The sequence below is a fragment of the Rhyacophila brunnea genome, unplaced genomic scaffold, assembly GCF_057557595.1.
Source record: "Rhyacophila brunnea isolate RB1 unplaced genomic scaffold, BYU_Rbru_1.0 scaffold_15, whole genome shotgun sequence".
NCBI lineage: Eukaryota > Metazoa > Arthropoda > Insecta > Trichoptera > Rhyacophilidae > Rhyacophila > Rhyacophila brunnea.
Window position 1 is genome coordinate 18,624,598 of NW_028232806.1, and position 23,947 is coordinate 18,648,544.

The window sequence follows — 23,947 nt, forward strand, 5'->3', positions numbered from 1 at the left end:
CCATCGAAGTTTACAGTTTCGTGTCACAGTCTAACTATTTATAGTGATCTTGATTAAACCTTCTCTTAATAAGTTTTCAGAATATAGTAATAAATAATTTTTAGTTTCTTCAATCACCTTTATTTTGTCGAAAAGATAACATTGGGAATAATTACTAAAAAACGTTACTATATTACAGTAAGTGTTTATTTACAATAATAATGAGTATATGTAGATTTAAAAGAAAAATTATTTAACAATTATTCAGTTGCTTAACTTAAGTGTATAAAAAATAATAAGTATAAAACTCACTAGGAACCTTACACTTAATAATATATTTGGAATATTAACTAAAGAATTATATTTTATAGTGAACATCATATTATTATTTTATGAGGACTGAATGTGTACAAGTAACACATGTTTTTAAAATGAGTTATGGACAATTTTCACATCACCACATATCAACACATTTATATGTGAAACAGAATTCAAAGATGTAACTATTTTGCAAAAAAAAATTGTAAGCATTTTTCCCCCTAATATTTTAATAGATTTTATGGACATGTAGTCTAAAATGTTGTTATTTTTTGAAAGCAACAAAAAGTAATTTGAATATTTTGCCCTGACTTGTAGTATGCTTGTAGTGCTTCAAAAACACTGAAAACAGTAGGTAATAAATATATTAAAGAAATAATTTGTTTTCTTCATGAAAAAGTAACTTTACAGAATGTTAAAAACAGTGATCTATCGCTCACAAACTATGAGATTGATTTACTCGACTTGATCACCGATGCACTTGTATAAATTCAATCCTCAGTACTTACCTCAATTAATTATAATATATTATTTTATGTACTATATTGGTGTTTATATAAGGTATTGTAAAAAAACCTTCCAATCTGGAATATAATTATAATTTTTGGCTGGTTGATTAATTATTTAGTAGAATAAATGCGACAATTTGTTACATAGTAAATATTAGACAACTAAATAGGTGCATAATACATTCTTAGCATTATAAAATTAATGGAATCAAGAGGATTATAATGTTATTTCCTTTCTTATGAAAAATATAATATATATTATAGTATATAATACAGGACAAAAACTCTTGAAAAGACTTGATTTATTAAACTTTACAAAAACTTTAGTTTCCTACGTGTGAATTTTATTACTATGACACGTGTATGATCTCGGCATAACAGCAACTTACAACATATTAATAATATACAAAATGTTCCTAAAATATTGTAATGTATCTCGCATAATATGATAATAATATATCTTACATAGTATTTGAGATACCAACTTAAAACCTATCAAATATATTATATAATTTCTAAAAAGGCAATAGATGTCATTAACAAAATAAATCTAATTACATAATATGTATATATATAATATTATTAATATTAATTAAAATACACTGTGCTCATTTAAATAATTTAAATAAAAAACTGTATCATAAACAAATCAAGCATTTCTTTATTTAAGTCTAGAATTTAATCATATTTAAAATAAAAGAGTGGGTAAGAAGTTAATCATTGTGTACTAATAAAAGTTAGATTAGCTATAAAAAAGATTTAAAGATCTTAAAGGATGCAGAAAAAGAGGAAGGTCAAAAATTCGCTGACTAGATGAAGCTACCGATGACGGTCGTATACTTGGGGTACCAAACTGGAAAGTTGTTGGAGCAAGCCAGAACCCACTTTAGGTTGTCACACTCCTAATGATCATAATGATCAATAATTTTGTATAATTTTTATTTGTATTCAATGAACAATTTTCCAACTGGACGGTTTTTCACAAAAACCCTGATCGGGACAAAGTCGATTAAAAGTTGTCTGACTATTGAAGCCCATTATTTCTCGTTCCTCTTGGATTCTATAAGTAAACGTACTTTCATGTGTACCGAGAAAATAAGTTGCATGCGAGGCAATTATTTGTTCGATGATGGCAACACCCCCATCTTTAAACTTCAACTTCACATCGTTAGATGGCGAGTAATATTCAACTTTTAAATTCTTTTCTTGTAACAGTACTATCAGCTCGTCAAGTTCAATCTTGGGTGCATCAGTTGCTATAAATACAGTCTTGATAAGATCCTTATAATTCTCATATATTTTTTTGTATATTTGTTTGGCGGTTCCGGCAGTAGATGGCACTTCCTTATCACGACTTCTTGCAAAATCCGTTCGCCTCCAATGAACACTCGCATAATTATCACATTTTATTATGCTACAATTGAGTCGTTCTTCGATAAATTCTTCAGCAAGAGATACTAATTCTTTATTGAATTTCATACTTTTGCGTACATTCCAAAATTTAGCCGTGCCATATTCATCATGCAGTGCTGTTTCTGCATTTGTAAACATTACCATTTTATCAGACTTATGAAGATTTAAGACTTCTCCCAATTTTGAAGCGCTGCCTTGAAACAGAATACATTCCACGGCTGCTGTAGTTATGTTATTATAACCCCAAAAATTGTCAGCATATCGACACGGTCCCTGTTTTTGAACTAACCATTTCTCTTCGAAATGGCCAGATTCAAAAGCGTCTTCAAAATGTTTCAATACATAAATTCTATCCAAAACTAAATTGGTTTTCTGTTTCGACATGATTTCGTTCATTTCAATTACAGGAGCGAAGCTCTGGAGGGATTTCAAATCGAAAAATAAGCTCCAAGGGATACTTTTTTGAGATCCTACGTCCTTCGACCGCCAATGGTATAAATAATTCCATGGTGGTAAAACCAATTTGACATGTTTACCTGATTTTTTCAGGTTATGAGCAAACACCGCCATTCTCATGTAAACATCGCGCCTCAAATTGAAACCTTCCGGTGGATTTACGTCGTAAAATATAAATCTTTCATCGGGTGTATAGTTTTGTGTATCGGATGAATTACATTCGCTGTCCAAATCATTTTTACTGCAGAAACCTTCATCTAATTCAGAAAAATGGCATTTATTAAAACACAACGTTATAATTACACAACTAAGAACAACATTTGATAAATGGTACATTTTTATATTGTACATTTATTCTGCAACTTTCTAAGATGAATAAACCTTTAAAACTGTTTTAAAAACATTCCACCACATTTTCACAAATCTATAAATGAATCTGTCAGTTTTGTTTTTCAAGATTTGACCATCATAGAGCGGACCAGTGTTGCCATATTTTGAAAGTGGAATTATAGTACAGAGCCTCCAAAATTATAGTATTTGGGGATAAAATATAGTACGCGTTGTCATCTGTTGAAAATGAAAATTTTCCCAATTTTTCATAGTCGGCTCGTTTTTATTAGGAGAAATATTTCGCCGCGGGCCGCAGATTTCCAAATTTTCGAAGACCACTCGATTGCGAAATGGCAAATGCAAAATTATAGTACTTTTATATTAAATTATAGTACGATTTTCAAAATTATAGTATTTTGGGCGTACTATACCTATTTTATATCGTACATAGTACGCGGACCAAAATTATAGTACAAATACTATAATTATAGTACGGTTGGCAACACTGGAGCGGACTCGGATTTTACGTTTATTCCAATGTTGCTAACTTGTTAACTTTTTATTTACAACAAAGAGATTTACCTACCTACAAGATTTCGCATAATAATTTCTAATTAAATTATTAAAAGTTTTGACGCATTAGGTATAACGTCTAACACATTACAGAAAAATAATATTACGATCACCCATAATATCTTCACTGAGTAGCCTAATATAAATAAAATAATGAGAACACTAGTATCTGAATTAGTGTTGCCAACAACACTATCGTTATAGTATATTTTGTATTATAATTTAAGGCCATCCTCCCACGGCGCAACTAATGTCCGTCGGAACTGAAACTAAAATTCCAGCCAGTATCTAGCTAATGTATTTCAATGGCGGCTCGCTGACGGCGAGACTGGAATCTCTCAGCTTCAAAACGGTCGCGAAGAGATGCGACATGCTAGTCGCGCGGTCTCTGAAGTTTCCAGTCACCGTCAAACAGTGGTACCAACATCATTAGATTTCGGTGAAAAATCATATTTTCTTACCAAAATTGGTTAAATATTAATTGGAAAATCAAAATAACCGTATGTAAACGCTGCAGCGCGCGTGTTGTCAGTTTTTGTACAACACGGTTGATAGTTGAGTTTGACAGTTTGAGGTTATGTGATTATTATTTCAACTGGGTTTCAGTAGCGCCGTGTGCGAAGCATCACATTGGTCAGTTTATGAGTTCCTTCACAAACTAGTTCCATCAGATTTCAGTTTCGCCGTGGTAGGATGGCCTAAGTCCGAGTACTATGTACGTAAAAGGTATACTACGCCCAAAATACAATATTTTTGAATATCGGAAAAAATATAATTTTATCTTAAAGATTCAGTTTCGACAAAGTACAATAAAAGTAATAAATTTGTGTTATTTTCGTACCCACTATAAATTGGTGCAAAGTACTAGGTATAAGTTCGTAATAGAAGAAAATTTGGCGAGCCAAGAAAAAAAGGTAAAAAAAGGAATTGATTTTGATTTCAAAAGGAACTTCTTGAATTCTTGGTTGGAAGACATACCTAAATAAAAGGAACCTCAGATTTTCTCAAATTCTGACATTTTTTTGAGAAACAAAAAAATCTATAGGTCAAAGAGATTGAAGACTGGGAGGAGTCCAATCTCTTTGCTATAGGTACATTTTCAACAGAATAATAAAATATGACAACGCGTACCAGTGACGTCCCGTGGGGGTAGGCAGATTGAGCGTCGCTTGGGGGCGGCAGATACTCGAAGGGCGGCAAATTGAGGAGAATCATTTGGTATTATATAGAAATAGCTACCTAAACTTAGTTATATTATAACCAGAGCGTTGGAGATGTTTTTTTTATTATTACCCAGTAGTAACTCGCAGCGATTTTAGTATGATGTCACGACGCTCCGCTAGTGATTTTTTTATTATATTTTTGACTGCTCGGTTACGTATACAAATGCCAATAAACTTGGCGCCTAGACACATTATGAATATTTTTATAAATGTAAACACCACAAACGAATAATAAATCAGTCATAATAATATAATGTCATTTACTCAGATTAAAGAGTTCCTTTCATAACAGTGGTAGGTATACTGCGCAAAAGCCAATTATGTCGCGCCATAGTTATTAAAAGAAAATTATATTATATATTATATATCAACGTTGGTAACGAAACAAGGAGAATTATGGTAGAGATTTATAGGTAGGTACATACCGTATTTTTTAATTTATCCAAATATTTTTGCCAGTCACTCGCAAGATTTAAAAGTTGCCGGATGTAGGTACCTATTGAAATAGATACCTATTCATAATGATTATTAATCCTTATTGACATTTGACATAATCGTATAATATCATATAATAGGTATGTAAGTTAAGTACCAGCTAATTGTAATAAAAATTTACACTAGTAGGTACCTACCTATATTATATCATATTTATCGTGCTGTGAATAACAATACTTCTTTTAAGTCGTTTTTTTGTAAACATATTTTTTGCTGATAATAGTGTGGATTTGTAGTTTATTTCAATCATTAACGGTTGAGTGTTGAGACTATTAAATAATAGTGTATTGTGTATATATAATTAAAAGTAGGTTTATATTAAATATATAACGAGGAAAATTATTTTGTTTACTTACATGTTTTAGGGTACAAAATAGGATAGAAAAAATTGTGTGAAAATAATACATCTGCGTAGGTATTACTAAATGCTTAGATTACCAATACCAGAGTACAAACCAAATGTGTCAGACATATCAACCAAATAGCATCTCAGACTCTGGTGATTTGGATAAGTGTCTAACTAATATTATATTTATTCACTTATTTATTAATATCTAAATTTAATTTTGTGTGTTTCAGCTTAGTGGTAGTTATGTATTTTGTTAGTAATGTATCCATACCATGGCCCCCACAAGGGGGGGCTGACAGGGCTCTAGCCTGAAGCCCGGGCTCGATAAGTGAGATAAACACATTTCACAAATTTACTCTAATAGCAAAAAAAGTCGCCTACGGCACTATTTTCCTTCAATAATATTCTTATTTAAAATTATGTGGTTGTACAATACTATTTATAATTATGTAACGATACTCAAAAAACTCCATAATTCAAATTGATGTGTTAAAATATAGGAAAAAACACTACTTAAATATACACAAATTAATTAATTTTAATGCGTACACCATTTGGATAACATTACTGTATAGCGTCACACTGCCTTTATTCTAAGTGATAGGTAGGGGGGGCAAAGATTCTAGCCTGGGGGCCCGCTCCAGGATGCGGGGGCCATGCTTCTTACAACACATTTCTTAGATATTGGAGTAACGAAAGGATGATAAAAAAATGGGGCAGCATTTTGTCTAGGGACGTCACTGACGCGTACTATAAGTTTTGTTGCATTACTATAATTTCTTGGAACGCGTCTAACCGCGTACTATAATTCTGTGACAAAAAGATGGCAACACTGCTATGAAGAGAACTGTCAAACTGTCAAATTCGAATATCGCTGAGGAGTTTTGTTGTTTCCTTTTGTCGATCGTTTAAATTAATTTGTCATACATAATACTGCGTTCTGATTATTTGACATTTGTCAAATTATCTCAACCACAATTTCCAGTTATTTTTACAGTTTTATATGAATAGTTAATCCTTTTTGAGAGTTGAGTCTTTTAAAAAACATGTGTATTATTCGCGTGGGTGTCATCGTATAATTTATTGTTGGTGACTCAAACTTTACTGAAAACGTGATTTAAACATATTTTTCTCTAAAAGCTTAGTAGCTTAATTATCGTAGGCGAGATTATTCCTGCAAAATACTAAAATGGTGAGAGTTATTACTCAAACTACTTACGATGAAGTCGTACAGGAAAACATCAATGATTTCGAAATGTCCCCAGAGGAGGCTATTGAAGATGCCGTAAAACAATTTGAAGCACAGGTAAATAGTTCCTGGTTATAGGTTAAATAGCTTTTACAATTTTTTTTTTACGAAAACAGTTTATTCCATGTAGACAATTATAATAAATAAGTACCTTTTTCTGTCGGCGCATCGGCTTTTCGATCTAATAATCGTTCATTGAAAATTTTCATACATTTTGATACGCCATTATCACAAACTAAGATTATATGAGGTAATATTAGGTTGGGGTAGATTAAATTAGGTTAGGTTAGGTTTGGTTTGGTCTAAAAAGAAAGTTGTAAAATCTCATGTCCACCTCTGCGGCACATTTACCAATAGTTTATATACATATTTTAATTAATAATGCGTTTCTGTCATAAAGGTCATCAAAAACCTGTATAATAATTAATAGCCACACAAAGGAAACAGTAAATAGCACATTTTCTGAGAGTTTCCAAACCGAGAAGGGAGTCCGTCATTAATGTGCTCCCCAGTTATTCAATATATATGGAGAGCATATAATGCGGAGAACTCTAGATCATTGGCAAGGCGGAACAATAATTGGAGGCCAGATAATAAACAACTTAAGGTTTGCAGATGATACCACGCTAATTGCTGCTGATGAAAACTCTCTAAGCTGCTACACCAGGTAGAAGAAGAGAGTCCCAAATATGGCCTCTTTATTAAGCGATCGAGCTAACCTTCTACTGGCATCAAGTATACTCCAACACCTAGAAACAATTGACTTTGTATATCTGTGATCGACCATTAATGGAAAGGGCGGATGTGAACGAAAAATAAGAAGGCATACACAGATTGTGAAAAATACAATGACACGTTTTACCACTATATGGAAGGATGGTGGAATTCCGATTGTCATGAAAATATGTGCAAACATTAGTATTCTTCATATTTTTGTACAGTGTCAAGTCATGACCCTGGGGGCAAGGGAGCGAAGGCAATTGGTGCCTTTGAAATGTGGTGTTGGCGCCAAATGCTTCATATTTCTTGGACAGAGCAGAGGACGAACCAGTCAATCATCCAGGGCCGACAGATAAAGGAGCGGATCTCGACAATATGTCTGAGATGCATTCTGCAGTTTTTTAATAACCTGGAGAGACCGGTGGTTTTGGGAAGCCTACAGAGAAAGCGAAGCAGAGGAGAGAGTCAGCGCGCTAGAGCAACCAAATGAAGGAGATTACTGGGGGCAGCCTTCATCCTGAGAGAAGCAGAGGACCGAGAGGGGTAGAAAGTGTTGGTCGCTCTGAAAATAACAGAATTTCAAGGTGGTCAGGATCTTTAACCATGAGGGAACAACCAAGAAGAAGAGTCATAAAGGGATAGGTATTGTCCGGCAACTTCATCTTGGCTACGTGGCAAATCTGTGAACTACGTACAGCTAATCGAATTTCCGGTTTCAAATTAGGAACGCCCCCAAATTTTTCATTACATTTTTGACACTTCGTATTGGACGCATCTATCAATTTACGTAATTTGAAGCTTTTTATATTCAAAAGATGTCTAAAACAATACGAAATGATATTCGAATTATTATCAGTAAACTTTTGATTTATTGCGAAGAAGAAAAAGAGTCGTATTTAAAAGGCGAGCTTATACAATACTTTCAACAAGCCCATTTTACGGGTTCCTGTCATGTCAGGTATGTCAAAATTCAGTGTTGTAATACTAGAAATATTTCCCCAAATACTGGAAATTATGTTTGTATATTATAAATTTATGTGTATCGTAATCTATTTTATTAATATTTTTAGACGTATAATAATTAAGTATAAATGATCATTAGTTAGTTAATGAATTATCCTATTTTTTCCTAATTATTTTCCTAATTTTTAAACCGATAAGTAGGTACATATTGTTTTAAAATTTATGTAAGGTGGATATAATTTAATTTATAGAAAATTATTTTCACAGTATGTGTTTCTACAACAATTTTACTAAAAATACGATATAAAGACATCATTTGTAAATTATAAAACATGTGATTGGGTCATCAATATAATATTGAATATGTTATATCTTTCACTTCTACTTTTTTACTCATAATTTGTGTTCTAGTTATTTAATTAATAAATACCTGCAGCAATATTATCAGTTAATGTGGGTTCAATGATACATTTCCTTCCAAATTCAATAATTACGCTGTATTAATTAACCTAATATAATAGTAATAATTAAGAGGTGAAATTATTTGAAAAAAAAATTCTATTGATATTTATTGAACAATAATTAGACTTATAAATTAATGTACTTATAAACTTACTGAGAATAGAATTGATATAAACTTAAAACCTAATTTCGCGGGATATGTTTTCTCAAAAAATGACAACACTGTGAAATATTCTATACGCGATAAGAGCGACTTCCTGTTGTTGCCTAAATAATGTTGTCGTACAGTAAATCATCACACAGTGGCACCATGGGTACGGCAGAAGCGGTTTACAGTTGTAGTGGTATTGTTTGCTAGCAAATAGCACCCACGAATTGCCTATGTCGACTGCGAATGATTTTCCTATATGATATTCAGTGCACTTGGTATAAGTACATTATTTTACTGATATAATAACTAAAATATCGATATTATTTGCTATTTTTATTCTAGGGAGTCAACCTCTCAAATATTATTAAGGATTTGATCCTCTCCGGTACAGTAGACAACCACACGGTAGTGATAGCCGTTCAGAATATCAACAAAATCATAAACTCTCCTCCTTTGGATACATCTCAACTCGTCAAAGAGCTTGACATGCTTAAGGTACCTATTTATTTCTTCTCTCTGAATATTATTTTCTTGTATAGAAATACTCGCAAACTATAGTAAGTAAGATTATGTTAAATAGACAGATGTAGTTTTTCTGTACAAAAATGCCATGAAATAATTTAAAAATACAATTAAAGCCAATTCTGAAAATCGTGATGCTAAACAGATCAGAAAACGTAATGTTGCTATTTTTTTATAACCAACAATTCTGTACTGTATAAACTTAATGATATTTTCTTTATCTCAGTCAGATTGCGATAAAGACATGGCCCACAAATTGATGGCGAGCAGTGAGGCTGCCTATCCCGCCCTGCTAAACTGCTTTAAGAATTCGGAAAACGAACCGACAATCATAAAAGCAACCCTCGCCGCTGCCATTAGTTTGATGGATGGACAGCCTGACCTTCTTGAACCTCAAGGAATTGATAGAATGAACAAGTATGCATCGCTGTCCATTTTGTTTTAACAATTAAAACTATCGAAATGCTTGATATATATATATATATATCATATATATTTTATTTATATATATTATTGTCAAATATTTTATTGTCAAATGCATGTCACTTGCCAAAACGAATGTACAATCTCTCGTTTATGATGAGAGCATCTATGAATAATACAATACTATAGTTGCTTTCAAATAATATTATATCCTATTTTTTACATCCATAAATGCTATGTCAAACAATCCGTGGAGGGAAAACGACAATTATATTCATGTTCGCGAAGTGACAAGCTATGTTGTGAGTACTATTATAGTAGGTACCGGTTCCAAAGGGTAATTTTTAACAAAACGAGAATAATTTCTTCTTCATGTCAGTCTTTTAATAAATTCATCCATTTTAGGATTTAAGCATTTCCTGATTCTACTCTGCTCTGTCCAATGCGGCGCAGCCTACATCCAGTTTACTACCTGTATTCCTAATCTTGTCTTGCTCCATCACTCCTTCCACTAGAGTGGTAGAGTTCATTGAACCGAGTCCAAGCAACATGGAACAACCCTGTCAATTTATCATCGATATTTCATTCAAAGTCAATTTTACAACTATCAACCATTTTTACAATATTTTCACACTTCAATTTGTCTTATCACCGATATTATACTTATGACCAGTTCCATATTTTGATCGTCAAGTAAATATGTGTCTTAGTCCCTTAGGCACTAGAATATATTATAATATATATATGAAATCTTCTTGATGTCAAAAGCTTGCAGATACCTGTTCTATTCTAATCTGGGCTTTGGACTACAATATAGCCCGGCTGAAAAGGCTGCTGGAAGGATATGCAGCTGTTAATCATGAGTAACCGTAATTAAATGCTTTTTTACAATCATTTCTTCCTTCCTCCAGATTACTCGATAGCCAAGCAGATGACGAAATAATTATAGCAACGTTGAAATGGGTGGCGACATGTTGCTTGAAGCATGAAATCAACAGACAGAAAATTTTCGATGCCAATATATTGACACATCTTAAAAATATGCTAGAAACTCACAAGGATGCAAAGGTGAACAATAAATTTGGTTATTCGTTTAAATCAAGGCATTGTCTGGACATAGCTTGATACATTATTGATTTGTTTACAGATCTTGACTCAGTTATGTTGCGTGTTAAGGTATTTGGTGCTGGATGATGACGTCCGTGTGGAATTTGGCAAAGCGCATGAGCATGCAAGACTTATTGCCATTGAAACATTACCCATACTCACCGAACTATTATCAAGTTAGTATGTAATGGGCTCTTTACCAATTTCTTTCTTTGGCAGAATATTAATATTGTGCTACATAAAATATTCCCAACATTTTTTTAGATTATAAAACATTGAATTGACATATTATGTTTTATTATCATCATTAAATTGTATCTGTGTCTAGTTCGTTATCATATTTCTATATTTCTACTATTTACTATATGGGCAATAGGAATGTAACTACATATTATTGTTTACCAAATATATAATTAACTATTTCTTTTATTCAATGAATAATTCACAAGATTTAAGAATATATCATTCTGATTATTGAACATATATAATTTAGAAAAACACTTTCTGAGAGCATACATTATAACCAATAGAAAAAATCTTTTTTGAAAAAAGTAAGCCAACCCGACGGGGATTCGAACTCCGTATCTTATTATTAAATAAAATCCGTAAATTATTAGCAAGTGCAAGTAGTTACATCTAAAAAATATTGGAGAAATTCCACGACGTCGGTTAGTAATCAAAGTAATAAGTAAATAGTTACGTACTTTGATTTAAGAAACAAAAATCGATTGCCAAAGTAGCTTGATTTGGAATAACATTGATGAGTAGGTATTAATATTGACCAATAGTTAAATTTTGTCGCTATTAGTATGTCACCTCGTAGCATAATGGTAATGCAGCGGATCAGGGCGTATACCTGGGAGATACGGAGTTCGAATCCCCGTCGGGTTGGCTTACTTTTTTCAAAAAAGATTTTTTCTATTGGTTATAATGTATGCTCTCAGAAAGTGTTTTTCTAAATTATATATGTACCAAATATATGATTAACTTTTCTGACCCTTCCAGGTTTCAGATCGAATGAGAAATTTATCGGTGACATTCTACTTACGATAGCGACACTGGTAGTCCGACACGAGTTCTGCGAGAGAGTTGAAGAGGCGGGAGGACTGAAATTCATTCTGGATGTTATGGTGGAGTTTCATGACAAAGAAAAACTCAATAGACAATGCTTTAAATTGTTAGTACGTTAAAGTCAATGCATTATGTGCCTGTTGAATTATTTGTTTCATTGAGAATTTAATAATAATTATGTCTTGTTAACTTTCTGTTTGAAGATTAAAGGCGTTGACTGGAAATGATGATGTTAAAAGAAATATTATTAAACAAGGTGCCGCTCCGCTAATCTGCTCAGCTTTAGACAGACATAAGGTGTGTTCATGCTGTATCCTGCTCTGTCTAATAATAGATAGTTTGTTAATTATACCGTTATTCTGGACTATTTAAAACATTTCTAATGTTTCCAGGACACAGAACTTCTCGCATCGGCCGGTCTCGGTTGCGTGGCAGCTCTCGCCTTGAGGGAAGTAGGAAACAGCAAAGCGTTGTTTGATGCCGGCTTACCCGAAGTTATTTTGCAATGCATGAATATTCACAAAGGCAAACTTAATGTTCAGGTAATTTTGAAGTTTTCCAACCACCTTTCATTTCAACCTGTGATATTTTTTGAAGGCAAAAAAACAACTCATCTTAGCTCCAATACTTTTACAGAGACTTTCAGCATATATTGTAATGTTTAGTATTCAATGTTTGTCAATATTTGATATAATATAAATATCTAAGGAAATTCGATACCCTAGTCCAATATGAAAATAACTCAATAAACCGTGTTCTCAGATTTGCATTTGAAATTTAAAAACCTTGATTTTATTTTTATTCAACTTTATAGAATTTCGCGGTACATAGTCAATGAAATCTTACAGCTCAATAAGGAATCAATCCATACATTCCCATACATATAGAATTAAAATAATGTTTAATTCCAGAAAAGGTTATTTTATTTTATTACACATTCATAGACGCCCTTAGCAACCAAGGAATTTCCAGACGCTACAGAAACATATTGAACAGTATATACAGTGATGCCACAGCATGCGTGAAACTCCACAAACGGTCGTGTAAATTCCCCATCAACAAAGGTGTCCGGCGAGGTGATACCATTTCACCTAAACTATTCACCGCTACTCTTGAGGACTTATTCAGGAAACTTGATTGGGAGGAAAAAGGTCTTCCAATTAATGGGGAGCACCTTAGTCACCTGCGCTTTGCAGATGATATTGTTATACTCTCACAAGACCCGAAAGACCTGCAAGGTAGAATGCAAGAACTCGCGGATGTCAGTCAAACGGTCGGCCTAAAGATAAATGTCTCAAAGACAAAAGTGATGAACTGTTTTTCGGATCCTGCGATTATCTATATTAATGGCACCCAACTTGAGCAAGTCAGCAGCTACGTCTATCTCGGACAGCAGATGCCCATAGACGGAAGCATGCACGATGAAATTGCTCGAAGAACAAAGCTGGGATGGAGTGCTTTCGGACATCTGAATAGTATCTTCAAGAGTGACCTACCATTATGTCTTAAGCGTAGGGTCTTCAACCAATGTGTGTTACCCGTGCTCACGTATGACTGCGAGACGTGGACCCTCAGCATGAGAGATGTCCAAAGGCTAAGAGTTGCACAAGCGAGGCATGGAGAGGTATATGTTGGGCATCACGCGAAAGGACCGTAAGAGAAATGAATGGGTTAGGAAGCAGACAGGAGTACGCAATGTAATAGACGTTGCCAAATGGCTGAAATGGAGATGGGCAGGGCACATTGCTCGCCGAAAGGACGGCCACTGGACAAATGCCGTCATCCAGTGGTACCCAAGGGGCACGAAACGTCCACAGGGTCGCCCTAAAAGCCGCTGGATTGACGAACTGGTAAAGTTCGGCGGAAATACGTGGCAGCGAATGACACAGGACCAAGAGAGTTGGAAGAAGCTTGGGGATGCCTTCATCCAGCAGTGGAATGACCTCGGCTGATGATTACACATTCAATAATTTTTTGTCTTGTTTTTTCACTGAATTATAAATAATTATTACTTTTTCTACGTCGAATGCCTTCCGTTAACTTAAAACGTTAAAAGTTGCCTTAATAAAATTATGGGTTAACTTCTGATTCGTCCACATAAATTAGAAAAATTTTAACATTAAAGTTTTAATTTTAATCATTCACCTATACCTATGTGACCACTGGTCAATATCATTGTGTATATCATAATAATAATAATACTAACTTTCACTCATTTAAATTCCAGAAAAACGCAAGCTGGTCCATCAGAAACATGGTTGCAAGATGTCCAGACCAGCGGGCCAAATTCCTGGAACTCGGCGCGGAAGAATTACTCAACACAGCTCTGAAAACTTTCAATTCACAGTTTGGGTATGACATTAAAGCGGCGCTCAAAGATCTCGGTTGCAGCGTTAAGTTGGATGAGCAGTGGACGGGAAAGGGAGGAATGATTTATACTTCAGCAAATAATAAGATTGAAGATGAACTAGAAACCACTGACTGATGATGCTGTGGATATTTATTTGAAACTGTCACGCCTCGATTCTTTGTGGAGAATCCCTAAAGCTTATCTAGGATATCACTCGAAAATTAACAATAATTATAGTATGACATACGATGGGTTAAGTGTGTGATTTTGTGTCTGCTTTTTTTCTTATATAACGTTTGAAAAGAGTTTCTTATACATTTAAAAAGAATATATTATTGTTTCAGTGGTGGCGTACTTAATCCGTTGAACGCCATGCCGTATGGAAATAGTAACTGCCTTGATAAAACTTTCTAAAACAATAAAATATGATATCACCGTTTAGCGAGATACATTGCACATAAATTTATTAGAATTGTATAAAACAATTACGAATATTTGAAGTGCTGAGAATTGAAGTAATACAAGTGCACCGGTGACCAAGGTGACCAAAGTATAAATATTTCATCAACAATATTCCAATAATAAACTATTCCAAAATTGTAATTGATGTGGATTCAATTCCATTTTAGGTATTAATATTTGTAATGCATTTTTTTACCATTAATAAAAGCAAAATGTCATTTTTAACGCAGCTTATTTTAAAATAAATTGAACAAAATTCAACATTGTTTTTCGTTATTTAAACCTTATTCATATTAGAACGATCACAAGATATCCTCTGTTGATCTAAACAAAATATAATTTGATACAGGCAAATCCTTAAAGCAGGTCATCTACATATTTAGTCAATCAGGCAGGTCATCGGTGATAAAAGGAAACAGAAACACTATACATACCTATCACAGAAGCGTGATGTTCAATGGTTTTAGCATGAAACAAGACAGAGTGAAGGGCAGAGAGTGAGAGACAGTGATGCAATAGGTTTAATGTAAGTCAGCGATTTCCAAACTGGGAGGCGCGGAGTGTTGCAAAGGGAGGCGCGAAAAGTTTAACACAATTAATGTAGCCAGAGATTTGCAGTTTGCAAATGCATTGTTTGTAAAACGGCCGCTAGTTATAAACTACACAAAAAAATTAATCCTATAAAAGGTTGTTTGCAAACCTGTCTGCAGATAATATGGAAACTAATTTAATAATTAATACCTCACTTCTATATTATTGTGAAGTGCGCTGGCTATCTTGTAAAAAAATGAAATAAAAGGGTCAAATTATAATATTGAAATTTGATTAGGAATGATAATTTTGTAGTTAAACTTGTCTATTTGGTTAAAATTAAAAAAAAAAATTGAGTGAATAAATCAATGCAAGGGCAACTAATGCATTCACTGATAAAGTAGGCATTCATAAATAATTGGAGCTTTGGAAATCAAAATTACAAAAAAATAAGTTTCCACTTTTAAATACTTAAGAGAATACATAAGTGAAACGGCAAATAATTTTCAACAGTAGGTGGAATGAAATTTCGCAGTCGTCGCCAATCTGAGACTGATAGTCGAGGTGTGAGCACGTCAATTTGTTTTGTGATGGCGTCGGAGGAATATATTCTTAAACCGTGTAAAGATGACTAAAAAACGTTCCGCATGTACTTGAAAAATAAAACATGTCAATGAATATAATAATAAACATAACATTAAAAGGATGCATGTTGAATTTTTACTAAACTAGTCACAATCTTTTTAGACCAGCGATACTCAACCTGTGGCCCTTTAAGCTTTTATGTGTGGCCTGAAACACATTTATTATCAGGAATTTCATATACCTTGAGATTCGTTTCGACTTTGACGCACAGATAGTGACACCCGAAGAGGATTGTCATTATGTTCAAATCAGATCTGGTATAAGAGTGTTGCTTATTGCACACTATTAATTTAAAAAAACACGCATAATTTTTAAAATCTCTGAAAAATGTTTTGTAAAAAGGGGGGGGGTTTCATGATTTTTTTCGTCACACCAGTAGTGATGCGGCCCGCGTTACTTTACAAATATATGTATTTGGCCCGAAGAAAAAAAAGGTTGAGTATCATTGTTTTAGACCATGCCTCAGCTTTAAGGCTATATATAGCCTTAATGATTTCTGCACCAGATATATTAAAGCAAACAAAAATCTATTTACTGAGTTTTTGGATAGTCTGCTAATGTATTTTCACACTTTCATTAAGACGATACATCAGTGAAACAGCAAATAATTTTCAACTATAGGCGCGACGAAATTTTGGACTCGCTGGCATTCGAAGAGCCAACGTCGAGGTGTCAATACGTCAATTTGTTTCGTGATGGCGACGGGGGTATTAATTCTTAAATCGTGTAAAGATGACTAAAAACGTTACCCATTTACATGAAAAAGAAAACATGTCAATGAATATATTATTATTGTTACTTATAGAACAATAAACAGAACGTTAAATGGACGCATGTTGGATTTATATGACAAATTATATTTCGTTCGGCATGCGTCATTTGCACCCGCAATCCGCGCATCGCCTAGCCACGATCTTTTTAGACCATGCTTCAACTGAGGTATAGACTTAATAGTAAAAAAAAGTCGCTACTTTGTTTCAGGACTATTAAATATTTTTAATATGTGGTTGTGCGTTGCAATTTGAAGTGTTACCTATATGCTGATTGATATACTTAAATGATAATTCCCGTGTAAAATTTAGGAAACACTACTCTAGAGCACCACACTGCCCTTAACCTCAGCGATAGATAGGTTGGCCCGCCAAGGATCCTGGCCTGGGGCCCGCTTCAGAATGTGGGGCCCATGATAGAATCTATTTGCCAATGAACGGTGATGAATTTGGATTGACTACTATTGAAAAGGAAAAATTGGTAGAATTATCATGCGATAATTCATTGAAACAAAAACCCTAGTTCAATTTTGGTTGAATCGAAGTGAAGAATAATATAATACTTCATACTCAAGAAAAACAATGCGAGTTGTAAGTAAACTACTTCTACCATTCGTAACATCATATTTATGCGAAACGGGATTTTCTGCATTAGCTGCAATAAAATCCAAAAATCGATCCCGTTTAGTAGAAAAAGAGCACTTTGTGCTAATAAACAAGCACATTCATCGCATGAAAAACAAATTAATTTAAAAATGAGTATAATATAACAAACTTGTTTATTTTTATATCTTTTTTTTCATTTTTGTATAAGTACATTTGTTGACTATTCTAAAAGGTGTAAGTATATTATTTAAGGCGGGGAGGTGCCAAGATTAGATTTTTTTAAAAGGGAGGCGGAGTAACATGAAGTTTGGAAACCACTGATGTAAGTAATAGAATGATAATAATAATAAATAATAGAATGATAGTAAAAAACGTTCAGAGGCTTCTGAATTTACATACGACAATTGGACTGTGCGATATCTGCGCCCGCGCATTAGAGCAATAGTGGCCAACCTGCCGGTAGAAAAACAGACTACACCGCAGACTCATTTTGAGGTCAACCGATTTTCACAACCTGTCAAATAGTACCATACAATGACAACGTCGCGTCCCGCTTACTCTTGAAGAATGAGATAGTCAGCACTTTCACTGTCCAATTAGCGAAAGCGGCGGATTATAGTGCATACATACAAAATATGGTAAAAATTAAAACATGTATTTCGTAAAAGTTTTTTTGAGAAATTTGTCCAAGCAAATTACGGTTTTATTTATCATCAAAATCAAGTATTAACTAAATTATAAGGTAAGTCGGGGTAAGTGTGACTTTGGGGTAAGTGTAGCTACTAAGTTTTCTCAGTATCTACTACAAATTGGATGCTGCCATCTATAGAAAGTTGATAGCAATCTCACTGATTTATAAAAATAATCAGAGATGGTGTCGATACCGTGTTTCCTGAGGTGACTATATGGACTATTCTCGAGTAGCCATTTTGATATCGTCGAGTGAGTTGGTAGCTGTTACTAAAATATTTTTTTAAACATGGAAATCTGCACATTGTGGTTGTAAAAATTGGTGGGTATGTGTGTTTTGATACGCTGCTTCACGTTGTGTTATCGTTTTACTGAATTATAAGCATTTGAAACCTTTAATCAAGTAGACACACTTCCCCCACGAAAGTAAACACGTGGGGTAAGTGTGCCTTTGTATTGTGTCACACTTCCCCCATATATTTTCTATGAATTAGCAAAGTCAATATTTTAACTAGTGATGGGACATGACGCATTATTTATATCTATCGAAGATCGAAAATGTTCGTAATTGAAATAGAATGTTTAAATGTTCTTCTAAGCCTATAATTCTGGATTGCAAAGTTGTTCAATTACCAAATAAAGAAGTTACCGAAAGTTAAATAGAAATGCCACCGTTACAAAAGTTTCCTGCAGAAAATATAGAAAAAACTTTGTTTGAAACACTATTCTATCAGTAGTAAGGCGCCTATAAAGATTAAGAGAAAAATGGTTGCCCCAGGAGCAGAAGTGATTACATGTTATGATGTTATAGAGCGAATGAAAAATAATGTTCCAATAGAAAAGAAAATAAAGCCATTGCAAGACAAAACTAACATGCAGAAGAAGGTATTGAAACCGATAAAAGTACACCAAAACAACAAAAAAACACGAACCCATGTCATCAGAAGAAGATTTGTCATGGACATCAAGGACGAAAGCGAAAATAATATGCAAGACTATATTAATGATTTGCTCGGCGATGAGGAAAACGATCCTTCAATTAATATGCTTAATATATCAATGTTTGATCAGTTTGATGATACTGCAGGTGCATCTAATTCAGAAATGTTGGAGATTGGAAAATGGATTGTAGTACAATTTGCTACAAAAAAAAACTGTGAAACATTTTGTCAGAGTTATAATAAAACTTGAGCAAGATGACAGAATTCTGACAAAGTTTTTTCGAAAACTTAAGACGATTAAAAAAGAAAACGAAACTATGTTTTCATTTCCAAGAGTAGAAGACATTTACGAAGTGAAAGAAGAGGATGTCATCTGCATATCGCCTCAACCATCAACTGGACAAAGAGGCAAAATAATTTTCAAAACAAAAATCGCTGGTTACAATATTCAGTAGGTACCTAGTCATGCAATTTCAAATATTGCAATTCGAAATAATTAAGTTAGAATAAATAGTTTTGTAAGTAAGCACTTAACTTGAATTGTAGACCCAAAACGTTACTAGAGATTTAATGTTTTTGTGTATTAATTATTATTTTTTCTTTTATATCTTACTCTCTATTTGTATCCATTTTATTTTTGCTGATTGTTATTTAATTTTGTAATAATACGAAAATAATCATGTTAGGTATATTAAATTTCATCAACTGTTTGTTAATGCCCACTGTTTCGAGCTAAAAAAATAATGTTTTACCCTGTTAATTCTTGGTGAAGCTATTATAACATTTCAAATTTAACACATTCTTTCGTACACTTATTCTCACGCCGCACACAATCGACAAACCTCTTTATCGTTTTGATTTTACTGTAAGTGCTTACGTCTTTGTCATGTAAGTACTGACTATTTTTAGGGTTACTCTGCATTCCTGTATTGTATACTTTGTATTTGTGCTCTTTCGAGACCAATAAAATTATAAGTTAATCTTCAAAAACCTTTGATTGATTTAACTACCACCCCTGTTGCTGAGATAACCACATTAAATAATGAAGTACCTACCTAATAAAAAATGTCATTTTTGTTTCGGGACATCACTAGCTCTACATACATTAGTATGACACACTTACCCCAAAAAAATGATAGAGACAAAGAGATTAGATCTCTTTGGATAGAGATCATTTTTGTTGAAAATCTATACAAAAGTTTTAATTTAAGAATCAATATCCATTAAATGATATATTACCTTTCTATGCATGTTACACTTACCCCAATATTGGGGTAAGTGTAACAAACTGACTAGTAATCAAAAAATATTAAAATGTCGTATTATAGTAAGATATACAGTGGGTTCCTCCTGTACATTATAATGATATTGTAGATCATATGGTAAAGTTTTCAACTATATAAACTCAAACATACCTATTCATCATGAACCAGGTTGAAATTCATCTCATTAAATTCTATGTCACACTTACCCCGACTCACCTTACATATTTATGAACTAAGTTCATTACTATATATTAAAATTAAACAGTACATCACTTGACACAGCCAGCTGTTCAGTGAGGCAGATAGGATTCCTGGCTTCATATGACCAAAAGCTTCAGTTTGTGTGTCTCTGTTGCATTGGAGCACGGCATAATTATTTTGATGCAGTCCTTGGATGCTTTCCTCCCTGGTACATTACTTTCTTCCCGATGAACGTACGTTTTACGAAGGAGAAATTTCCAAAATAAACCCGTCTCATCTGCGTTACATACTTGTACGCGGCGGACTACTGAATTTGACAATCGAATACCAGCGAATTATAGAGCTTGATTTTGTGCTTTCAACTAATAAAAATAATGGCGGATTATAGTAGTTGTCGGATAATCGAGCGGCGGATTACTGAGAGTGTACCGTATCTGGTTCCACTATAAGATATTTTTTTGTTTAGTATTGCCATTATATGTTTTACACTGTCATACCTGGGAGACTATTGTTCAATGCCATTATTTGGCAATGATTATTAATTAGTGTTTGTCTGATTGACAAATTTTGTAGCCACCATCAAATTTGAAAAACATGCTATTGAGGTATGTATGATTGCCGGCGGGAAGAGAAATATTTATTGAAATTTTTTAATAAAACTGGAGAACTATTATGACTTGAGGTGCAGCGGTTTGAAAAATTAATGGAACACGACACTACCACCAAAGGCATGCCTAACATTATTATAGTTGTCTATATAAATAGTAAAATTTTACTAAATGGGAGTACATATAATTCAAACACTCACAATGTTGTACTTTTAATACTGCAGTTTATTGATTTGAACACAAATACAACAGGAATGATAAGAACATATTACATAAAAACCGAATATATTTAAAAACATTGATATTCAAACAAGAATAATTTATTTAAATACATAGTAACTAAATTTAGTGAATACAACATAACTACATACAAAGTTAAGCTCATTCAGAGCGCCTTAATAATAATTATAAGAATATCTTCAATAGTATATTTTTGGCAGAAATAATAATAGTATTAAAATTGTATTTAAATTGAACATAATTATTATTATATCACAAAAATATATTTGTATGGTAGGTATTTCGTAGAAAGAATTAAAAAGATTACATCACATTATATTGTATGTATGTAATTCAACTTTATGTTTAACATAATATTATGTAATTACTATTGGGCTATAATTAAATATAATAACATTTTACTCCAATCCTAAAAAGGTTATAATATAATATTTGCATATATTCTGCCGTCAAATGATTTTGTTTAAAACATTTTTATGTCAAATTAGTAAATTGTTCATTTGAAAGGTACCTAATTAATTTTTACAATAGTTGTCTATGGTCAGAAGTGGAGGTTGATAGTTTTCATTGTGTAACGGCCAGAAATCTGACGGGTATGCTTTCGTACATTAGTGCCACAATATGCAGTAGCAGTTGTATGAATGGAATATTGTAAAAAATTATCATTAATAACCCTTTCTGGCCCTCAAGGTTTTATTTAACCAGGTTTCCAAAACATTCGTGATTTTCTCTGAAAGAAGTGTTTGCACTGTAGTTTTAAGACACTCTTGGCATGTTTTTTTTATTTCACCATTTTAGCCCACTGTCTAGCAAGAGTCAGATCAGTTGAAGTAAGAATACAAATTGCAGATGGTGTTGGTTAGTTATTAAAATTCAATCAAACCCTAAATTGGTAAAGCACATTGGTACGAATACAGTGGAATACAAAATTCAAATAAACCCTGCCTAACAATCACCTCAAATATATACCTACTACAAAAAAATCTTCTACTCGAACCTACTGTATTCACACCAATGTGCTTTACCAATTTTATAGAGGGTTTAATTGAATACATATTAACAATGTACAAAAATAGGTTATTTTTATTTTGTACATGTTTTAATCATTTTAATATACGACATAATTAAGTAAAAACACAGAACCCTGTCCAATTTAACCATATTTTAGCATAAGTAACAAACAGTTGACAGTGTATTAAATAATATAATATTGTACATTCCATGGATAAAATTGTCATGTTGTGGCTGCATTTAGATGATAGAGCTTACTAAAAAATCAGGATAATCAAATAGAAGATATCTGACACATCTATTTCCAAAAACCGATTAGTTCATAAATGGTGAAAATCTAACATAAAATACACACACAATCTATAATATATTATGTAATTTCACACAAATCAATTAGGTACTTCCAAAACTTCAGAAGTATATGAAAAATTTATTTAATAAATTAAAAAGTAATAGCAAATGCCGATAAGTTCCATTTTACATATTTTGCATAAATTTATTTCAACCAAGGATTGATCGGCTAATAAAAATGGATGAAATTTTTTAAAACTGATCATTTACACCTGAAGCAAAAAATTGACATTTCATTTACCACATTGAACAAGTGTTTTTGGAAATTGACACTAATTAATCTCAAGAATATCACTATTTATGTGTATCGCTAATTTATTTCACTCTAAGAAATATGTTCAGATGCCAAAAACATATTGAGTTTTTACTATAAACATAAAATATTTGAACACCCTATAAATACTTCTATTATTAATACTTAAGCCGGGTTGCACATCTAAACTCGTCTCGTCTGCAATATGTCTAATACGTCGATATGATGTAGGCATTATTTACAGAACACGCGTTATCTTATGAACCTTAGAATGCAACGCAACATTTTAGTTATAAAAAAACCGATGGTGTCACTGGCAACAAATTTTACGCGATTCGCATTGCATGTCGCTCATCCCTCCGTGTGCAATTACGCATGCGCACACGCTACAAGTCGGCCGTTTTTATTCAGACGTCAAGCTCGCCAATCGCCGGATCCCATACTTATCCACGTTCAAAATGACAAATGAGCGGAACAACATTTACTAAGGATGCACTGTTCATCGATATATGCCTAATTGACGAATGAACCCAATGTTTTCGCCTTCTACTTGAATTTCTGCGGTACCAATATATAATAATCGCTGTTTCGGCGTCTGATGGCATTTGATGTTTAGAGAGGTTACGCGCGTCACTGTTGCTAGGCGCTTATAAGGTTTGATTTATGGCTGTGCCGCAGACGAGACGAGTTTAGATGTGCGACCCGGCTAA

At 33.2% G+C, this 23,947-nt stretch overlaps 2 protein-coding genes across 2 annotated transcripts; one reads left to right on the forward strand and one right to left on the reverse strand.

Moving 5' to 3' along the window:
* Positions 1 to 200: 200 nt before the first annotated feature.
* Positions 201 to 3,158, reverse strand: O-fut2 (O-fucosyltransferase 2). The gene has a single exon (XM_085942790.1). It carries the CDS (start codon positions 3,024 to 3,026, stop codon positions 1,755 to 1,757), a length of 1,272 nt encoding a protein of 423 aa, XP_085798916.1. The 5' UTR covers positions 3,027 to 3,158; the 3' UTR covers positions 201 to 1,754.
* A 3,357-nt stretch (positions 3,159 to 6,515) lies between these two features.
* LOC147074999 (armadillo repeat-containing protein 6 homolog) lies at positions 6,516 to 15,386 on the forward strand. Its single transcript, XM_085943313.1, has 9 exons — positions 6,516 to 6,951; positions 9,533 to 9,685; positions 9,939 to 10,129; positions 11,047 to 11,203; positions 11,283 to 11,418; positions 12,248 to 12,419; positions 12,517 to 12,610; positions 12,706 to 12,855; positions 14,541 to 15,386. The coding sequence occupies exons 1-9, from the start codon at positions 6,835 to 6,837 to the stop codon at positions 14,796 to 14,798; spliced, it is 1,428 nt and encodes a 475-aa protein (XP_085799439.1). The 5' UTR covers positions 6,516 to 6,834; the 3' UTR covers positions 14,799 to 15,386.
* Positions 15,387 to 23,947: the final 8,561 nt, after the last annotated feature.